The 21344-nt window shown below is 43.9% G+C and overlaps 1 protein-coding gene across 3 annotated transcripts in view; it reads right to left on the minus strand.

Moving 5' to 3' along the window:
* Positions 1-752: 752 nt before the first annotated feature.
* The window catches only part of SLC43A3 (solute carrier family 43 member 3), a 1442737-nt gene continuing 1422145 nt past the window's right edge, over positions 753-21344 (minus strand). For 2 of the 3 annotated variants that reach the window (XM_068255264.1, XM_068255263.1), the window contains one exon: positions 753-1024. In XM_068255264.1, the coding sequence (XP_068111365.1) occupies positions 923-1024 (102 nt within the window). In that variant the 3' untranslated portion in view covers positions 753-922. The remainder of the gene's footprint in view (positions 1025-21344) is intronic. The other variant, XM_068255265.1, reaches the window with a different exon arrangement.

A 21344-nucleotide genomic window follows, 5' to 3' on the forward strand; every position in this document is an offset into this window, starting at 1 on the left:
TGCCTGCCAGCGAGTTTTTTTATACTATGATATAAATTACATATTTATTGTTCCTAATAAAAAAAAAATACACACACACACACACACACACACACACACACACACACACACATATATATATCTATAGATATATCTATCTATCTATATATATATATACTGTATATATCTATAGATAGATAGATATATCTCTATAGATATAGATTTATCTCTCTCTCTCTATATCTATATCTATATCTATATATATATATTATATTGCAAAGTTCTCAAAGTAGTTATTATTAGGGATGCTTACTTCACAGGGACAGGGTGTTGGCTATCGTCAGATGCTGAGTTATTGTGCGTTGACGATAGCCAGTGCAGTACTTATAGCTCCGAGCAGAAAGCTATTGTTAGCCTGCTCGGGAGATAATGAAATGCAAAGTAAACACGCTCTCAGGCACAGATGAGCTGTGCTGGGAGCGCGCACGCTGTGAGGAGGAGGGAGGAGAAAAGCCGGAAATGACATGCTATGATGGTGAGGATGGGCAGAATTAGATTATTCCGTCCTGCATTTAAGCACAGTGCGCAGGCGCTGCCCACAAACTAACAGATACACTGTGCATGCGTGCTACATTACAGGACTCATCAAAGGAAGGAGCTGGCATTACTGCTTCCGGGTCAGCTGAAATTACCGGAGAGAATTACTCCCGAAAGGAGGAAGAGAAGAAAAATCTGATATAGCGATTTTGAACACTGAGGTAGGATGCATACAGTAAGGTGATTAAAAGTGATTTTTATTTTTAGAACCTCTTTCCTGGATCTTTCCATTAAGTGGTTAAATAAATCTTTTACATTAGATAAAATATTGGTTGCCATTAGCTTTTAGTAATACAACAAAATCAATTAGTTTATTCAAAAGATCTAAGATGTTCAATCACTCATTTTAAGGTTCTGTTGCCGTCTTCCTTGCATTCTTGTAAATGCGAAAAACATTAAGTGGGTGGGCAAACGTCACCAGCATTAGGAAGATGAGAAAAATGTTTACCTGTTAAAACAGAAAGCTAAATTAGTAAATAGATATACATCACAATTATATTCATAGTAATCTAGAAATGGGATGAGTTAAAAATGCTTCAAATGGAGAAAAAATACTTGTCTGAATCTGATCTGATATAATCCCTAACTGGGCTTTCTGCTATTTATGTTGGATTTATATATCATAGTTACATTGTTTGGTTGAAAAATTAGGAAAATTTGTACTTACCTCAGTAATTTTCCTTTCCTGATACAGCTCCATGTCGGCATACTCTGGGTTAGGCTCTGCCCCTTTAACCCCTATAGGACCCATTAAAAATCTACATAAGTAACTACCCTACCCCCCCTCCATATTCTCGTATAGTACTCAGACACGTGGAACATGAAGGGTGGGTCGTATGCCGACATGGAGCTGTATCAGGAAAGGAAAATTACTGAGGTAAGTACAAATTTTCCTAATTTCCTGATACCTCCATGTCGGCATACTCTGGGATTTAACTAGTATCAAATAACAGACAAGACGGGTGGGATTGAATGCAAAAGAATTATTATTTATGAACTGCCGTTAACACTTTTTTCCCCAAATCAACAGAAGTCAGTACACCCGGGTCAACCCGGTAATGGTTAATAAACGTATTCGGTGTAGACCAGTTCGCTGCTTTGCATATTGTGGTCAATGACACTCCCGACATTGCCGCCCATGAAGAAGAGATACTTCTGGTAGAGTGTGCCGAGGTAGAAGGAGCTTCTGCCCCCCTGGCTCTGTAGGCTGACTTGATTAGTCTACAAATCCATGTAGCGATTGTCCTTGATGTTACCTCTTTCCCTTTCCTTGGACCTGCTGGGCAAATAAATAGATTTTCTGACGATCTAAATGCCTCTGTAGCTGACAGATACTGCTTTAACACTCTTGTGATATCCAATGGATGCTGTTCTAATGGGAATGTTGGCAGATTCCATTCCAGGTTTAAATGTCTTTGTGAGACAACTTTTGGTAGAAAATGCAAAAGTGGTCTAAGAACCACCCTGTCAGGAAAAAACAGCAAGTATGGATCCGAATGTCCCAAAGCTTGAACTTCGGAGACTCTTCTACCTGAAGAGATCGCTATTAAGAAAGTCGTCTTCAATGTTAGGTTCCATATTGAACATTGCTCAATTGGTTCAAAGGGTGCTCCTGATAAATACTCCAACACTAATGGAAGATCCCAACTCGGCATAACCTTTTTGATAGGTGGTCTTATTTTTAATAATGCTTGAAAGTACTGTTGCACTGTTCTCTCAGGTGCTAACTGTCTTCCAATCAGAGCTGAAAGTGCTGAGATCTGACCTCTGAGCGTACTCACGCTTAGACCCAGCTCTACCCCTGATTGTATAAAGTCCAACACTTCAGGTATAGAAGGAGAGAGAAAATCAATCCCTCTATGTGTCGCAAACTCAATAAACTTTCTCCACACTCTGTGGTAAGTCTTATTCGTGGATTTTTTCCTCGCCTTTAGCAGAGTTTCTATTACAGCTGCAGAGAAACCGGCTTGCCTCCAGATCCCCCTCTCAACCTCCAGGCAGTCAGTGCTAGCCTCCGAGGGTTCTTGTGAAGGCAGCTGTTCTGCGACACTATGTCGGATATCATTGGTAATGTCAGAGGTGTACACACTGACATGTGAAGCAACAACGGAAACCACGGCCTCTTCGGCCAAAAGGGTGCCACCACAATAGCTTCCATTTTCTCTGTTAATAGTCTCTTCAGGAATCTCAAGAGTAGAGGTATTGGAGGGTATGCATATACCAGTGACACCTTCCAAGGCATCGTAAGGGCATCTGATCCCAGAGCTCCTGGAGCCGGTGTCCTGGAGAAATAGTTGGGAAGCTGATTGTTCCGAGGCGATGCAAAAAGGTCTATTTGTGGTAACCCCCACTGCTGCACCAAGTCCATGAATACTGACCTCTTTAACTTCCACTCGTTGTTGTTTATCTTCTGTCTGGACAAAAAGTCCGCTTGTGTGTTCTGTATTCCAGGAATATATACTGCTCGAACTGCTTTCAAGTTGTTCTCTGCCCATGACATCAAAGGCACAAGTTCCTTCATCATTGCTGCACTCCTGGTTCCGCCTTGCTTCTGAATGTATGCAACTGCAGTTCTGTTGTCTAGTTGGAAACACACTGTTTTCCCCTGTAACCTGTGAGCGAATGTCATAGATGCTTTCACTGCTGCCCTTAGCTCCAGAATATTGGAGACCACCCCTAACTGTGGAGGTCTCCACAAGTCCTACGCCCACATCTGTTGGCAGTGTGCTCCCCAACCCAGTTGGCTGGCATCCGTTGTAAGTATGATCCAGGTGTATGGAATTAAAGAATGTCCTTGCAACAGATTGCTCTCTTTCGTCCACCACAACAGTGATTGCTTTGTTTCCATTGATAGATGTATCTTCTGAGTCATTGAACATTGGTTCCACTGACTCAGGAACTCCCATTGAAGTGCTCTCATGTGCCACCTGCTCCATCTGACCATTGGAATAGAGGATGACATTATTCCTAGAATCTTCATACAAGTTCTGGCCATTATCCATGTCTGATGTAGTATTGCTGATACCAGAGTCCTGATATTGTCGAGTTTCTCCCGAGGAAGCGAGATGGTATTTGTTCTCGTATTGAACAGGGCTCCTAGATAAACTAGTTCTCTCGTTGGAGACAGCTGACTCTTCTGTAGATTTATCACCCAGCCTAGATCTGTCAGAAAACGAATAGTTTGCTGTCTGTGATGAATCAGTTTTTCTTCTGAATCTGCCAAGATTAAGATGTCGTCCAAGTAGTGATGGATTCGAATACCTTGTAGTCTTAAAGCTGCAATGACCGACACCAGAACCTTTGTGAAGATTCTTGGCGAAGTAGAGAGTCCGAAAGGCAGCGAAACGAATTGGAGATGTAAATCCAGGAGAGCAAAGCGTAAGTATTTTTGGCATCTGTAATCTATTGGAATGTGTAAATAGGCATCTTGAAGATCGATGGATAACATCCAGTCGTTTGGCGCCACTGCTAGTATTATTGACTGTAATGACTCCATCTTGAACTTTGAAAGGGCGATGTGTCTGTTCAGATACTTGAGGTCTATCACTGGTCTGAAGCTGCCTGTTTTCTTCTGCACAAGAAAAAGAGGAGAATATATCCCCTGAAATCTCTCCAACAGAGGTACCGGTACCACTGCGCCTTGATCTATCAAAGATTTTACATATTCCTTTAAGGTGAGTCTCTTCTGTACCCCTTTTGGCAGATGAGTAGGGATAAACCTGTCCTGAGGTCTTTTTCTGAATCTCCATCTGTGCCCCTTGGAAACTGTTCTGATCACCCACGGATCTTGAATCTTCCCCACCCAGATGTCCTTGAAAGCTCGCAGTCTCGCACCTATTGGAGACAACTGGGTGGACGTACCTTCAAAAGGACTGCTTTGATGAACCTGGATTCTGGGGGTTTGATTTTAAAGACCTGGCTAGCGTTGCCTGGGAGCTTCTCCAGTTTTTTCTGAACTGTTTTCCTGGTTTATAACTTTTCGCTTCCTTAAATTTATTAAACGGCTGTTTCTTAAAGGTAGAAGATGGCTTCTGCTGAGGTCTGTCTTGGGGAATTAATCCCGATTTCCCACCAGTTACTCTGTATATTGCTCTGTCCATCTCACTCCCAAATAGTGCTGTTCCATCATACGGAATCTTTATCCAGTTTATTTTTGAGTTCTGATCCGCCTTCCATGGCTTCATCCATAGTGCCCTCTTTGCTGTTACCGCATTAAGCATAATACGTGAAGATGACCGGAGCATATCTAACGAGGCTTCTCCCAGAAAATCAGCCGTAATCTTCAAATCCTCAAAGGCTGATAGAATATCATTCTTATCCATCTCTTTTACAATTGCTTCTTCTATATTCGTTACCCAGACCTTCATTGCCTTGGCTACCGAGGTGAGAGCAATGGCCGGCTTACATGATGCTCCTGCAGACAGATAAATCCTTTTAAGATCGTTATCAATTCTTCTGTCTAACACATCTATAAACATGACAGAGTTTTCCATCGGTAACGTAACATGTTTTATTAATCTGGATAATGACGCATCTACAATGGGTGGAACTTGAAGAAATGGCACTTCTTCCTCCTTGAGCGGATATAACTTGGAGAATCTATTATGCAGAGATGGCTTGTTGTCCACTTTCTTCCATTCCTCCAATATAATATTTTTTATTTCTTTCATCAAAGGAAAAGAACATGTTTTTTTAATTAAATGGGAGTAATACTCCCTGTTCTGATCCTCCTGCTCTGGTTCATCCACCCATTCCAACGCCTCCTTAATGGCCGTGATGAAAGGAGCCGTCAGGTTAAAGTTGAATAATCCTGGAGTTTCATCCTCAGCTAAAGTATCCTCAGGCATATTTTCATCGTTATGAACCCCCGGAACTGCTGACGAAGAAGCATGAGCCGATACCTCCTCTCTCACGACTTTCCTGATTACGTCCAGGATTTCTTCTGATTTGCTTTATGTTCCTTTGGCTAGTTGCCCGAAGCAAGATTCACAAACTGTCTTATCTCTCATAGCTTGATTTGGACATGCCCAGCATTGGCCCTTATCTGGTAGTTGTCTTGGAGGAGGTGACCTTGATCTAGATCTTCCTCTATAATGGTAGTCATCATAATAATGATAGCGATGGTGCCTGGATCTTGACTCATATCTCCTTCTTGGAGAAGGTGATCTGGAGTATGATCGCCCTGAATCCTTATGATGCTTCTTTGCTTTCTTCTTCTTAGACTTTGAAGGTGTACGTGGTCTCACGGACTCCACTCCCCTTTCTTCTTGCCTAGAGCTGGGAGACAAACAACAATTTATGTTGTTTTCCCTCTGCTCTATACATTCCTTTTTTTTTTTTTTTTTTTTTTTACTGTCCCTTTAAATTTTCTAAAAAACCTTACCCAGAGGGACCATCACTATCCACCTGCCCGGTACCCACGGGATCCACTGTGGAAAAACATCAGAAAAAAATCAGAATACTGTCCTATATAAAAATACACACTCAATACAGTTTATGCCTATATATATCTATATGCTTACTGCCATGAGAAAAAGATTCCTCAGAAGAATTGTACTCCTGCAACATAATGCACAGCCCTGCAGCCTCCCAGCAAGTTCAAGAGACGTTCAGCAAGAGAGCAGGCACAGGCTCTCTTAAATATGCCGCCCCTATCATCCTGCAGCGTTCTGGCTGCGTGGAAACGTTCTCCTGGCACGTTTGCCCTAAACAAAGATAGCTGCTGTGCTTCCAGCCTCCCTTCTGATACTGCACATGGGCAGTAGACACTTCCGGACGCTAACCACGCCCACCTGGCTGCCTGACCGCGCCATAGCTAAAAAATAACCAATCTGGCTCAAAGCAGAGAGCCTAATCCGAAGAAATATACAAAATATGACTCAAAGAACCGGACAGAATGTTACTGTCTGGTTCATAGCAGAGAGCCTAAACTCCCTGATGAATCATGAGCCCAAACAGGCACACAGTGATCCCAGCATTTAGCTCGTGAGTACCAGCGGATAGTGACACAGCTCTACAGTCTAAATAAGCACATTTAGTAGCCTTAGACTGCAAGCAAGACAGGAAAAGAACCTGAGGAAGAAAAACCTGTCCAAGGTAAGGTGCTCAACGAGCTTTATTTGAACATAACTGCAAAAGAAATATATATTTACCTACCTAACTGTGCAGATCATACCTATACCTAACGGGTCCCATAGTGTCTGAGGACGAAAAAAAGAATATGGAGGGGGGGTAGGGTAGTTACTTATGTAGATTTTTAATGGGTCCTATAGGGGTTAAAGGGGCGGAGCCTAACCCAGAGTATGCCGATATGGAGGTATCAGGAAAATTAGTAAATAGATATACATCACAATTATATTCATAGTAATCTAGAAATGGGATGAGTTAAAAATGCTTCAAATGGAGAAAAAATACTTGTCTGAATCTGATCTGATATAATCCCTAACTGGGCTTTCTGCTATTTATGTTGGATTTATATATCATAGTTACATTGTTTGGTTGAAAAAAGCCACCGTCCATCAAGTGCAACCATAAAAAAAACAAACAAACAAAAAAAATCCCCACACATTTCCCAGTTGATCCATTAGGAGGCAAAAAAAAAAAAACTTACAAGGCCTGTGCCAATAAGCCTGAAAAGGGAAAAATTCCTTTTAGACTCCAGATGGCAGTCAAATAAATCCCCGGATCAACTCTCCCAGGAACTACCTAGTAATTATAGTCGTGGATGCCCTTCAGTGCAAGGAAAAGCATCCAAGCCCTCTTTAAATGCAAATATAGAGTTTGTCATAACTACTTCCTGAGGTAAGGTATTCTAGAATTTTCTTTCTAAGTAGATGGTAAAACTGTTTCTTTTTTCCATATGCAGATCATGTCCCCTTGTCCGTTGTACAACCTAGGGACAAAAACTAATCTGTCAAGTTTTTGTATTGCCCTCTGATGTATTTATAGATGTTATTCAGGTCACCTGAATAACATCTAGTAAATAAATTAAAAATAGACAAGGCACCTGGCCCGGATGGCATGCATCCTCGGGTCCTAAGAGAATTAAGTTCAGTTATAGCTAAGCCCCTTTATCTTATCTTTTGTGACTCTCTTGCAACTAGCAGAGTCCCAGTGGATTGGCGTACAGCCCATGTTTTCCCATTATTTAAGAAGGGCAAAAAATCTGATCCAGGAAATTATAGACCTGTAAGCTTAACATCAGTTGTATGCAAACTATTTGAGGGGTTACTAAGAGATACTATACATGACTTCATAGTAGAAAATAATCTTATTTCTCAGCATCAACATGGGTTTACTAAAGACAGGTCCTGTTTGACTAACATGCTCAGCTTTTATGAGGTAGTGAATGCTAATATGGATATTGGGAATGCTGTAGATGTGATATACTTGGACTTTGCAAAGGCCTTCGACACTGTTCCCCACAGAAGTCTGGTGCAAAAGTTGAGGATGCAAGGACTGGGGAAGAGTCTGTGTGCATGGATAGGGAACTGGCTAATGGACAGAAAACAAAGAGTTGTGGTCAATGGATCGTACTCAAAATGGGAGACTGTTAGCAGTGGGGTCCCACAGGGGTCTGTACTGGTTCCAGTGCTCTTCAATTTATTTATTAATGACCTAGTAGATGCAGTAGTGAGCAATGTTGCTATTTTTGCAGATGATACAAAATTGTGCAGAATCATCAACTCTCAGGAAGATAGTGTCATATTGCAACAGGATCTGGATAGGATGGCTATATGGGCACATACATGGCAGATGAAATTCAATGTTGACAAATGTAAAGTCATGCATTTTGGTCGTACCAATGGTCTAGCACCATACAAAATAAATGGGATACAGTTGGGAACATCAAACTTGGAGAAGGACTTCGGAGTACTCATCGACAACAAGTTAAATAATCGTACTCAATGCCAAGCCGCTGCAGCTAAAGCGAACAAAATTTTGGGATGCATTAAAAGGGAAATAAAAACTCGAGATGCTAGCATAATATTGCCCCTGTTTAACTCTCTAGTAAGGCCACATCTGGAATATGGAATTCAGTTCTGGGCACCACATTACAAAAAAGATATTGCAGTTTTAGAGCAGGTGCAGAGACGAGCTACAAAATTGATTCGTGGGATGGAAGGTCTCGCTTACCAAGAAAGGTTAGATAAACTGAGTTTATTTAGTCTAGAGAAAAGACGCCTTAGAGGAGATCTAATTAACATGTATAAATACATTAGAGGGCAATATAATAGCATGGCGGATGAGCTTTTTGTCCCTAGGCCTTCTCAAAGGACTAGAGGACATGAGCTGCGCAGGGAGGAAAAACGTTTTAGCCATTTATTTAGGAAAGGGTTCTTTACAGTAAGAGTGGTTAAGATGTGGAATGCATTGCCACAGGAAGTCGTTATGGCACACTCTATACCTGCATTTAAAGGGGGCTTAGATGCTTTCCTTGCGTTGAAAGACATCCATGGCTACAATTACTAGGTTATGCCTAATGATGTTGATCCAGGGATTTTATCTGATTGCCATCTGGAGTCAGGAAGGAATTTTTCCCATTTGGGGCTAATTTGACCATGCCTGGTGGTTTTTTTTTCGCCTTCCTCTGGATCAACAGGGGTATGTGGGGGACGGGCTGGAGTTGTACTTTGTACTGGTTGAACTCGATGGACGTATGTCTTTTTTCAACCAAAATAACTATGTAACTATGTAACCTCTCAGTTGCCTTTTTTACAAGCTACATAAGCCCGGTATGTCCAACCTTTCTTGGTAAGTGTGAGAAAGCGCGGAGGAGCCGCCGCCATGAGCCAGCGGCGGGCGGCTTCTTCCGCACACGGCAGCTACTCGCACGGAGAGGCAGCCGCCTCCTCACATCATGAGGCGGCTACCTCCGTGCATCAGCCGGCAGAGAGCGGCGAAACCACCGCGCTGGATGCGGCGGTTAGCCGGCAGGTCCCCGCTGCGGAGACACCGCAGAGCGGGGCTGTGCTGGCTGGGACTCATATTCCCTCAAGATTCAGAGTGACGCGCGCGCGCACTCAGACAAAACTTATGACACCAGGGGAGAGTCAGCTGACCAGGCAGGTCAGCTGACCATAGCTCCACTTCCCATTGGTCCAGCAATCAGGGAGGTGCTGGGGGACACCTAATGTATATATACTGCTGGCTGTTCATTCATCTGGTGTCTGGCGTTGCGATCACATATGTGGGAGCACCCAGATCCGTAGTCAGATCCTTAAGTGTGCCGGGACCAGCTGGAGCTGTAATCCTACACTTAGATAGATTTTGATAGCTAAAGTACTAGTTTGATTGTGATTATTTGTTATGACTTTTGCCTGCCTCGACTATCCGCCTGAACTCTGATCTTGTACCTCGATATTTCTGATACCCTGTTGCCGAACCTCGGCTCGTTCCTAGACTCTGTTTCTGCCTCCCGATTTTGTACCCCGATATATCTGATACCCCGTTGCCGAATCCTGCCTGTACTTTGACTCCGCCTTTGCCTACCGTATTTGTACTTTATCTGTCCGTGTGTTACGATCTGGCTTGTCCGACCTCGAGAACCGACCTCACGATTGGAGGCGGTTCCCAGTCCTCATAGTGATACTTCCTTCTGAGGGTCACTCGTGGACTTTCCTTCCTACTGTCAGTCTGACTCCTCCCGTCTTGGAGAGCTCAGGTCTGCGGAAGGAATCCGTGCAGTTCTCCTTGCTGCACCAAGGCCTCGGCCTCTTAGTGTTACTGTTACACCAAACACTACACTCTACTCAGGTGAACAGAGGTTAGCCAGTATATTGGATTATCGGTGATACTGCAGATCACATATAATCTGGTATACGTCTGTATTCCCCGTGACGCTGCAGGTCACCGGTAATCAGACCTCTCTGTACTTCACCGATCGTTACAGTAAGTGAGATATTCCATCCCTCTAATTAATTTAGTTGCTTGTCTTTGTACCCGTTCTAGAAGGTCAATGTCCTTTCTATAGTGTGGTGCCCAAAACTGTATCCCATAATCCAGATGTGGCCTCACAAGTGGTTTATACAGATGGAATAGTATACTAGCACCTCAAGATATTATTTCCCATTTTATGCATCCCAGAATTTTATTTTCTTTAGCTACCACTGCTTGACATTGTATACAATTATTTATTTTGATATATTGGAGAACAAATAAATTATATTCCCACAAAAGTCAATTAATGACTGTAATTCGCAAATAATAAATCAGTATGGCGCTCAACAGTAAGTATTCATAAATTTTGCAAAGTACTGTTCATAAACCCAGATATTTTGATCCCCAAGAGGGAAAAGAAGAATAGTCCCATATGACTCCCTTGTTGTTACTAGTTCCTCCAAACAAAGTATGGGTTCCTCCAATCAATATATATAACATATACGCTCACCAGAATTTATGGCCAACCCAACCAGATCAACATATGCGTTTTTGGTTTAGCCAATATCCCTCACTCTTCAGCATAGGATCTTCATAGCTCATGCATGGAAGGAAAAAAAAACAAAACAAATGCACAACAATAGTGTGATACTGCTTTAACCACTTCAGCCTTCAGTGTTTTTTCACCTTATGCATCCAAGCAATTTTCACATTTCAGTGTTCCTCCCATTCATTGGCCAATAACTTTACATCTAAATGATGTACAGTATATCTTGTTTTTTTCACCACCAATTAGGATTTTTTGGGGGATGGTATTTGTTTTCAGTAATTATTTTATTTTCTATGCATTTTAAAGGGAAAAAAACTGGTAAAAATGGAAAAATACACTATTTCTACATTTCCATCCACTATGTTTAACCCCCTTGGCGGTATGAAAAATACCGCCAGGGGGAAGCGCAGCAGTTTTTTTTTATTTATTTTTTTTAAAAATCATGTAGCGAGCCGAGGGCTCGCTACATGATAGCCGCTGCTCAGCAGCATCCCCCCGCCCTCTTCGATCGCCTTCGGCGATCTCCGATCAGGAAATCAAAGAACGGGATTTCCTGGAGGGCTTCCCCCGTCGCCATGGCGACGGGGCGGGATGACGTCACCGATGTCACTGACGTCGGGACGTCATTGGGAGTCCCGGGCCACCCCTCGGCGCTGCCTGGCACTGATTGGCCAGGCAGCGCACGGGGTCTGGGGGGGGGGGGCGCGCGCCGCACCGGATAGCGGCGATCAGGCGCGCAGCAGCGGCGATCGGGGTGCTGACGCAGCTAGCAAAGTGCTAGCTGCGTCCAGCAAAAAAAAAATTATTTAAATCGGCCCAGCAGGGCCTGAGCGGCACCCTCCGGCGGCTTACCCCATGTCTAGCATGGGGTTACCGCTAAGGAGGTTAAAAAAACAAACAAACAACAATGCTATCGTGCATAAACTCACACTTTTTATTTGCCCATTTGTCCTGGTAAGCCTAACATTTAAATCATGTTTCTATTATGTTTGGGGATAATATATCATTTGGAAGTAAAGGTGTGTTTTTTAATATATCATTTGGAAGTAAAGGTGTATTTTTTCTGTGTTGTGTTACTTGTTTTCACATTGTACCCTAGCAATAATTACAAGTACTAGTTTGAAAAAAGAACAGTAATATACCCTCAAGGCATACATATTATCCTTAGAATAACAGTTTATGTATTCTGTTTTAAATTCTGTCACTTTGTGTTATTATTACAAGCTTTTTATTTTGGTACTGAATATATGAAAATAAAAAAGCATTGATTTTGATTCAGTTTGTTACTAAAAGTAATTCACAAGACACAGGCCTCAACCTAAAAAAGCCTAAAATCTATTCTACAACTTGTTACAGTTAAAAGGATATCCCACACATGTCATCTGATAACTATCTGGGCATTAGACCAGAATTGAACCAGAAGGGAACAGAAGGATCTGACATAAAACTTTGCTTCTCTGGTTAGTTGCAAAAATGTTCAATCTGGTATTTACTACCTGCCTGCTCTCCCCAGCCATCCTCAAATCTCTCCATACACTGCATCCCCCTGCTTTCAGCAATATGCTGTACATTTCACCATCGCTCCTATCCACTCCACAGCTCGCCTCTCATGAGATTTTCTTATACTTACAACCTCACCTTCCATGTCACACTACGTCTAAATATAAGTCTACACCGCAACTTCTGACCACTATATCTGCCTACTCCTCCTCCTTGTTTCTGGGGACATTTCACCTAACCCTGGACTCCCACTCCCCCCTGCTAATCACACTGTTTGCAATAAATCAAATTTCCCTCCCTCTTTCTGTAACATTATTAATATTCCACTCCTTCCCCCTACTCCCCCTCCTATCTCGGCTGCCCTCTGGAATGCCCGCTCAGTCTGCAACAAACTGCCCTTTATCCATGATCTTTTCATTTCCAATGCTTTCACATTCTTTGGGATCACTGAAACCTGGCTGACCTCTTCTGACACAGTCTTACCTGCCGCTCTCTCCTATGGAGGTTTCCACTTTAGCCACACTCCTAGAGGTGGGAATAAGCATGGTGGTGGTGGTGTAGGCATTCTCCTCTCAGATAAATGCTCCTTCAAGCCTCTCACTCCTATTCACTCTCTCTCCCTGCCATCCTTTGAAGTCCATGCAGTCCGACTATACTCTCCCTTGAACCTCCAAATTGCAGTTATTTACCGCCCTCCAGGCCCTGCTTCTGTTTTCTTGGATAATTTCTCTGCCTGGCTTCTCCAGTTCCTATCCTCTGACATCCCTACCATCATCATGGGTGATTTTAACATTCCTATTGACACCTATGACACCATCTCCAAAAAACTTCTATCACTCACTTCCTCCTAACACAAATGAGGACTTCATCTCATATAAAGTTGCCTTGAACAACTTTAGAAACGCACTCTCTGTGGCAAAAAAGTCCTATTTTTCTTCCCTAATATCCGCCCATTTACACAATCCAAAACGCTTGTTCAGCACCTTCAACTGCATTCTCCATCCCCCTCCTCCTTCATCTTGCTTTTCAGCTGAAGAATTTGCAACATACTTCACTGATAAAATTGACAAAATCAGAAGTGAATTCTCCATTCAGCCCTCAAATCCCACCTCCACACCTCTCATTGACTGTTCTCTAACTGCCTTCTCTCCACTCTCTGAACACTCTCTTTCCTCTATAATTGCCAAAGCTAATCTAACCACCTGTTCTTTGGATCCTATTCCCTCCCATTTCATTCCGCAGCTATCCTCATCTCTCTTACCTGCACTAACAACGCTATTTAACCTGTCCCTCTCTACTGGCATCTTTCTGTCCCCACTTAAAAAACCTTCTCTAGATCCTACCACACTTGCCAACTACCGCCCAGTGTCACTTCTCCCATTTGCATCCAAACTACTTGAACGCCATATACATGCAGAATTAAGCCATTATTTATCTGCTAACTCCCTACTTGATCAGTTCCAGTCTGGCTTTCGTTCTAACCACTCCACGGAAACAGCCCTTACCAAAGTGGCCAATGACCTTCTTGCAGCCAAATCCAAAGGTCAATTTTCCATACTCATCCTTCTTGACTTGTCATCAGCATTTGATACTGTCGACCACACCTTACTCCTACAAATACTTTCAAATGTTGGAATAAAGGGCCTTGCTCTCACATGGTTATCTTCCTACCTCTCTGGAAGGTCCTTCACAGTCTCCTACTCAGATCAGATCTCTTATCCTCATGCTTTGTCTGTTGGGGTTCCCCAAGGCTCTGTCCTTGGTCCCCTCCTCTTTTCCATCTACATGCATGGTCTTGGTGATTTAATCAAATCATTCGGGTTTCGATGCCACCTCTATGCAGACGATACACAACTGTACCTCTCTGCCCCAGACCTTAACTCCCTCCTTAAACATGTTCCTGACTGCTTGTCTGCTATATCCTCCTTCATGTTCTCTCGCTTCCTAAAACTTAATATGAGTAAAACAGAACTAATAGTTTTTCCACCGTCTCTGTCCACCTCCCTGCCTGAAGTAACAATAAATGTTAATAACACTCCCATAACTTCAGTTCCCAAAGCTCGGTGCTTGGGGGTGATATTCGACTCATCTCTCTCTTTTATTCCTCATGTTCACTCCATATCCAGCTCCTGCCATCTCCAACCCAAAAACATATCTCGCATCCATCCCTTTCTCACTCAAGACACAACTAAAATGTTAATACATGTTCTCATAATTTCTCGTCTGGACTACTGCAACATACTACTTTGTGGATTACCGTCTAACAAACTGGCCCCGCTCCAGTCGGTACTGAACTCAGCTGCTCGTCTCATTCATCTTTCTTCTCGATCTTCCTCTGCCGACCCTCTTTGTCAAGCTTTTCACTGGATGCAAATTAACCAGAGGATTCAGTTCAAACTCCTAACCCTAGCCTACAAAGCTCTCCACAATCTCTCCCCGGTACATATCCTCACTAATCTCCAGATACAAACCCAATCGCAATCTCAGATCGGCACATGATCTTCTGTTATCCTCCTCTAGAATCAACTCCTCACATTCACGTTTACAAGACTTCGCACGCGCTTCACCCCTCCTCTGGAATGCCCTCCCACAACACATCCGTCACTCGACAACCTTTGTTACCTTTAAACGCTCTCTAAAAACACACTTGTTCCGACAAGCATATGCGCTACCTTAGGCCACTTCCCTTTGTACTACGACCAAATTGCACTCCTACTAGGTATCCTAAAACACAAAGCCTCTATATATTTGCTGCATACTACCCCTCCTCCTGCCCCCCCCCCCCCCCCCAATTCCCTTTAGATTGTAAGCTCGCAAGGGCAGGGCCCTATCCCCCTTTTGTGTCTTGGTAACCATTATACATTTTATTCATCATGTTAATTTTGTCACTGTCATTACCAATTCTATAATTTGTATTTTGTATCATTCTTTGTATTTTGTCACTACCGTATTTCGCGCCGTATAAGACGCTCCGGCATATAAGACGCACCCAGGTTTAGAGGGCAAAAACCAGGGAAAAAAAATATAAACTAAACCTGGTGCGTCCATATTTCAGGAGCGTCTTGTACATGACCTCCCCCAAATGGTGCCCTCCTGTGTCCCCATGTCTCCCCAGGTGTCCTCCTGTCACCCCCAGTTGTCCTCCTGTACCCCCATGTGTCAGTGCTGTACCCCCATGTGTCAGTGCTGTACCCCCAAGTGTCCTCCTGTCCCTCCCAAGTGTCCTCCTATCCCCCCAAGTGTCCTCCCAAGTGTCCTCCTGTCCCCCCAAGTATCCTGTCCCCCCAAGTGTCCTCCTGTCCCCCCAAGTGTCCTCCTGCCCCCCCAAGTGTCCTCCTGCCCCCCCAAGTGTCCTCCTGTACCCCCAAGTGTCCTCCTGCCCCCCCAAGTGTCCCCCAGTGTCCTCCCAAATGTGCTCCTGTCCCCCCCAAGTGTCCTCCTGTCCCCCCAAGTGTCCTCCTGTCCCCCCAAGTGTCCTGTCCCCCCAAGTGTCCTCCTGTCCCCCCCAAGTGTCCTCCTGTCCCCCCCAAGTGTCCTCCTGTCCCCCCCAAGTGTCCTGTCCCCCCAAGTGTCCTCCTGTCCCCCCCAAGTGTCCTCCTGTCCCCCCCAAGTGTCCTCCTGCTCCCCCAAGTGTCCCCCAGTGTCCTCCCAAATGTGCTCCTGTCCCCCCCCAAGTGTCCTCCTGTCCCCCCCAAGTGTCTTTCCAAAGTGCTCCTGGCCCCCCGAGTGTCCTCCCGAGTGCCCTCCTGACTGTGTATCCCACTGTGAGTCCCCCCCCCCCCTGTTGCCGGGTCCCCCCCCTCTGTCGCCGGGTCCCCCCCTCTGTCGAAGCGGCAGCGTCAGAAGCTTACCTCCTCCATCTTGCCCGCGGCGACTGAAGGCCTCCGGCACCTGTGGGCGGCTTCCTCTAGTGCCGGCTTGTAATGACGCGTCATTGATGACGCGTCATTACAAGCCGGCACTAGAGGAAGCCGCCCACAGGAGCCGGAGGTCTTCAATCGCCGCGGGCAAGATGGAGGAGGTAAGCTTCTGACGCTGCCGCTTCTCATAGAGGGGGACCCGGCAACACAGGGGGGGGGGGTGACCCGGCGACACAGGGGGAGGTGGAGACAAGCGGGGAGGACTCACAGCGGCAAGGCAGGGAATACCGATGGCGTCGGGCCGGCGCTTTGTATCGGCGGGCGTCCGTAAGTCGGGGATTCCCTGCCTTTGCCGTATAAGACGCAGGGACTTTTTCTCCCCATTTTTTGGGGAGAAAAAGTGCGTCTTATACGGCGGAAAATACGGTAATTATGTGTCTTGTATATTGGTGTACACCATTGTCTGTATTATTATGTACCCCATGTTTGTTTCTTACTTTGTACAGTGCTACGGAATATGTTGGCGCTTTATAAATCAATAATAATTATAATCTAGCATGTCATTAACAACAAAGTGTCCATGTGGCTTTGAACAGGCCATTTTTTTCCACAAAGTATTTTAGCACCATACTTTGTATGCATAGCCCCAGAATAGCAGATAGATAGCAGAGAAAGGCCACAAATGTCACCATTATGGAATGCTAATAACCAGGGCTATTCAAAAGTGGTTGTTTTGTAAGCTACCAACTCATGTAATTTTGCTGAACCTTTCCCAAGTTTGATCATAACTTTAAAAATGATTTTTTTTCCTCATAAAGGATTGCGTTTGTCACCACCTATATTTTATGTGACGGGGTTCAAACTATAAGACACATCAAAATTTATTCTACAACTCATTACGGCTAAAATGATGTCACATATACGTCATTTGTTAATAAACTGGATGCACAGAAATCCATTATTCTCAAGGTGCGCAAATGGCTTTTTGCAAGCCATTTTTTTGCACTAATTGTTACAGTGCCATTCTTTGTTTGCATTGCCCCAGAAGACTCTTCTGGACATCAGAAAAAGGCCACAAATGTCACCATTATGGAAAGCTAACAACCAGGGCTATTTAAAAGTGGGTATTTTGTAAGCTACCAACTTGTGTAGTTTTGCTGAAACATTACCAAGTTCAATCATACTTTTGAAAACAAGATTTTTTTTGAATTATGGATAGTGTTTGTCCCTACCTATTTTTTTATGTTACATTGGCCCAAGCTATAAAACACATCAAAATGTATTCTACAACTAATTATGATTAAAATTAGATCACATATACGTAATTTTGGTAGCAAACTGGATGCACAGCAATCCATTATTGTCAAGGTGCGCCTATGGCTTTTTGCACTTCTTTTAGATAGGGACTAGTTAATGTTAGGTGTAGGTAGTGTGTTGTTAGGGTTAGGAGTAATTGAGGGGATAGTTAGGGTAAGGCATAGTTAGCGGAGAGTTCAGATGAGAGTTAGGGTATGTGGGTGATAGCAGAATATCGGTTAAATTACCGATATTCTACTATAGTGGGTAATAGAATATCGGTAAAATTACCTATATTCTATTACCTTAATTTCATGCCCATTACCGTCATTTTTGCGCCAATTTTTCCTCATAGTGTGATTATAGATAAGCCCTGTTTATGCTTAACATTAACTTTCCTCTATCTTAACTTTCCTCTCTATACCTAACCCCAGCCATCCCACCTAGACTCCTAACACTAATCCTCCCCCAACTATACCTAACAGTAATGGGTGCCACCATAGGCACCCATGTAAAATGATTCAAATAGCAGCTATAACAGTAAATTTGGGTGCCAGAGTCGCCCACTATAGGAACTGCAGCTATAAATAGCAGGTGTTGTGGTACCGGCTATTTAGAGTAGCTATATTTATAGCAGCAGTTTCTGTAGTGGGCGGTCCCACCGCTCACTATTTTATCATGCAATTTTGGCGCCCAGTCTGCGGAAAAAAACTGGCATTTTCCCACAGTCAATTTTTAGCGTGATTTTCACGCTGTTGCGCATACGTCATCCACCATAGTCTGCCGGCACCTGCTAGCAGTCTATGGGAATTGTATGCATGTTACGACTTCCTTGCGGCGGGGAATCAGTATTTTTTACTCGTGCGAATTGCGGCCTGAAAAACTAACATGCGTGTCATCATTTAAAAGCACTATGTGTTTTTCAACAAAGCTTTAATTAACATTGTTACTTGTTTAAATGAATGATGACTGTTATTACTGGCTGTAACAGTCGTCATTCAAATATAAGCTAACTATCGATGTGAAGATGGATCGGGGATCAGCAGCAAACAGCGAACGTTAACCGATCCATCTTTACTACCATGGTACCAAAGGTGCGAACGATCGTTTAATCTGATAAAATTATCACGGCAGGCAACTGGAATCTGAGCGATCGGTCACTCAGTGAACTGTCATGACGACTACAAACACTGCACATTGCTGCACATCGTTTAACTAATTCTCATTATTTAAACGATATTATTTGATTTTGAAAAAATAATCAATCATAGTGAAAAAGTCCCATCGCAAAATAAAACGTTGCCACAAATGTCGCATCGTGGGAACGGACTTTCAGGCACACTGATTGGTTAAGGGAAAGCAGGATCCCTTGCACCAATCATTGCCTTGGGGAACATGAACAATAGAGATGGCCCGAATACTGCGCAGGCGCTTTCCTGGGGCCCACACATACTTGATCGCTCACCTGCAGCCGGGAGCGAACTGCACATGCGCAGGATGTCGCGCAGAGCACTCCCAGGTGCGGGCACGTGATCAAGGACGCGCAACACGGAAGTGAACTTATTATTATTATTTACTAGCTGGACGCCCGGCGTTGCCCGGGTATGTATTTAGCTAGTGTTGGCTCTGCCCAACTTTCCTAACCCTAACACACAATTACTTAATGACCAAGTATGTGAGCTTTGCAGTCTTTGGCATCAATAATTTGCAATGAGATAAAATTAATCTGATTGGATGTGGCTCCACCCCTTTTCTGAATTTGAACCCCAATCACCCAATGGCCAACTGTACCAGGTACAGGTGATTAACAGTGCAAGAATGGCAGCAATTAAATATTCCCCTTAAAAATCAATAGGTGGATTTTGATTGGCTTTTATAGGCTCCACCCACTTTCCTGAATATTAATCCCAGTCACCCAGTGACCAACTGTGCAAAGGTTGAGAACCCTACCATTTACAGTGTACGAATGGCTGCAGTTTACATTTTCGCAATGAAATTTGTATTTTTCTCCATCCACTTATTTCCTAACATTGTTCAGGTATGTATTTGGCTGGTGTTGGCTCCGCCTACTATTTCTAACCCTAACACACAATTACTCAACAACCAAGTTTGTGAGCTTTGCGGTCTTTGGCATCAATAATTTGCATTGAGAATAAACAAATCTGATTGGCTGTTTGTGGCTCCACCCCTTTGTCTGAATTTGAACCCCAGTCACCCAATGGCCAACTGTACCAGGTTTAAGGCTTGTGCCATTAACAGTGCAAGAATGGTAGCAATTACATATTCATCTTGAAAATCAATAGGTGAATTTTGATTGGCTTTTGTAGGCTCCACCTATTTCTCTGAATATTAATCCCAGTCACCCAGTGACCAATTGTGCAAAGTTTGAGAACCCTACCATTAAAAGTGTAAGAATTGCTGCAGTTTACATATTCTCAGTGAAATTTGCATTTGTCTCTGCCTACTGATGACTAGTGTTGGGCGAACAGTGTTCGCCACTGTTCGGGTTCTGCAGAACATCACCCTGTTCGGGTGATGTTCGGGTTCGGCCGAACACCTGATGGTGTTCGGCCAAACTGTTCGGCCATATGGCCGAACTAAGAGCGCATGGCCGAATGTTACCCGAACGTTCGGCTAGCACTGTGATTGGCCGAACGGGTCACGTGTAGTGTTGGGCGAACATCTAGATGTTCGGGTTCGGGCCGAACATGGCCGAATTCCGAACATAATGGAAGTCAATGGCGACCCGAACTTTCGTGCTTTGTAAAGCCTCCTTATATGCTACATACCCCAAATTTACAGGGTATGTGCACCTTGGGAGTGGGTACAAGAGGAAAAAAAATTTAGCAAAAAGAGCTTATAGTTTTTGAGAAAATCGATTTTAAAGTTTCAAAGGGAAAACTGTCTTTTAAATGCGGGAAATGTCTGTTTTCTTTGCACAGGTAACATGCTTTTTGTCGGCATGCAGTCATAAATGTAATACATATAAGAGGTTCCAGGAAAAGGGACCGGTAACGCTAACCCAGCAGCAGCACACGTGATGGAACAGGAGGAGGGTGGCGCAGGAGGAGAAGGCCACGCTTTGAGACACAACAACCCAGGCCTTGCATGAGGACAAGAAGCGTGCGGATAGCAATTTGCATTTTGTCGCCATGCAGTCATAAATGTAATACAGATGAGAGGTTCAATAAACAGGGACCGGAAACGCTAACCCATCACAGATGTTCATTGTTCATGTTACTTGGTTGGGGTCCGGGAGTGTTGCGTAGTCGTTTCCAATCCAGGATTGATTCATTTTAATTTGAGTCAGACGGTCTGCATTTTCTGTGGAGAGGCGGATACGCCGCCGATCTGTGACGATGCCTCCGGCAGCACTGAAACAGCGTTCCGACATAACGCTGGCTGCCGGGCAAGCCAGCACCTCTATTGCGTGCATTGCCAGTTTGTGCCAGGTGTCTAGCTTCGATACCCAATAGTTGAAGGGTGCAGATGGATTGTTTAACACAGCTACGCCATCTGACATGTAGTCCTTGACCATCTTCTCCAGGCGATCGGTGTTGGAGGTGGATCTGCATGCTTGCTGTTCTGTGTGCTGCTGCATGGGTGTCAGAAAATTTTCCCACTCCAAGGACACTGCCGATACCATTCCCTTTTGGGCACTAGCTGCGGCTTGTGTTGTTTGC

The sequence above is a fragment of the Hyperolius riggenbachi genome, chromosome 10, assembly GCF_040937935.1.
Source record: "Hyperolius riggenbachi isolate aHypRig1 chromosome 10, aHypRig1.pri, whole genome shotgun sequence".
Taxonomy (NCBI): Eukaryota; Metazoa; Chordata; class Amphibia; order Anura; family Hyperoliidae; genus Hyperolius; species Hyperolius riggenbachi.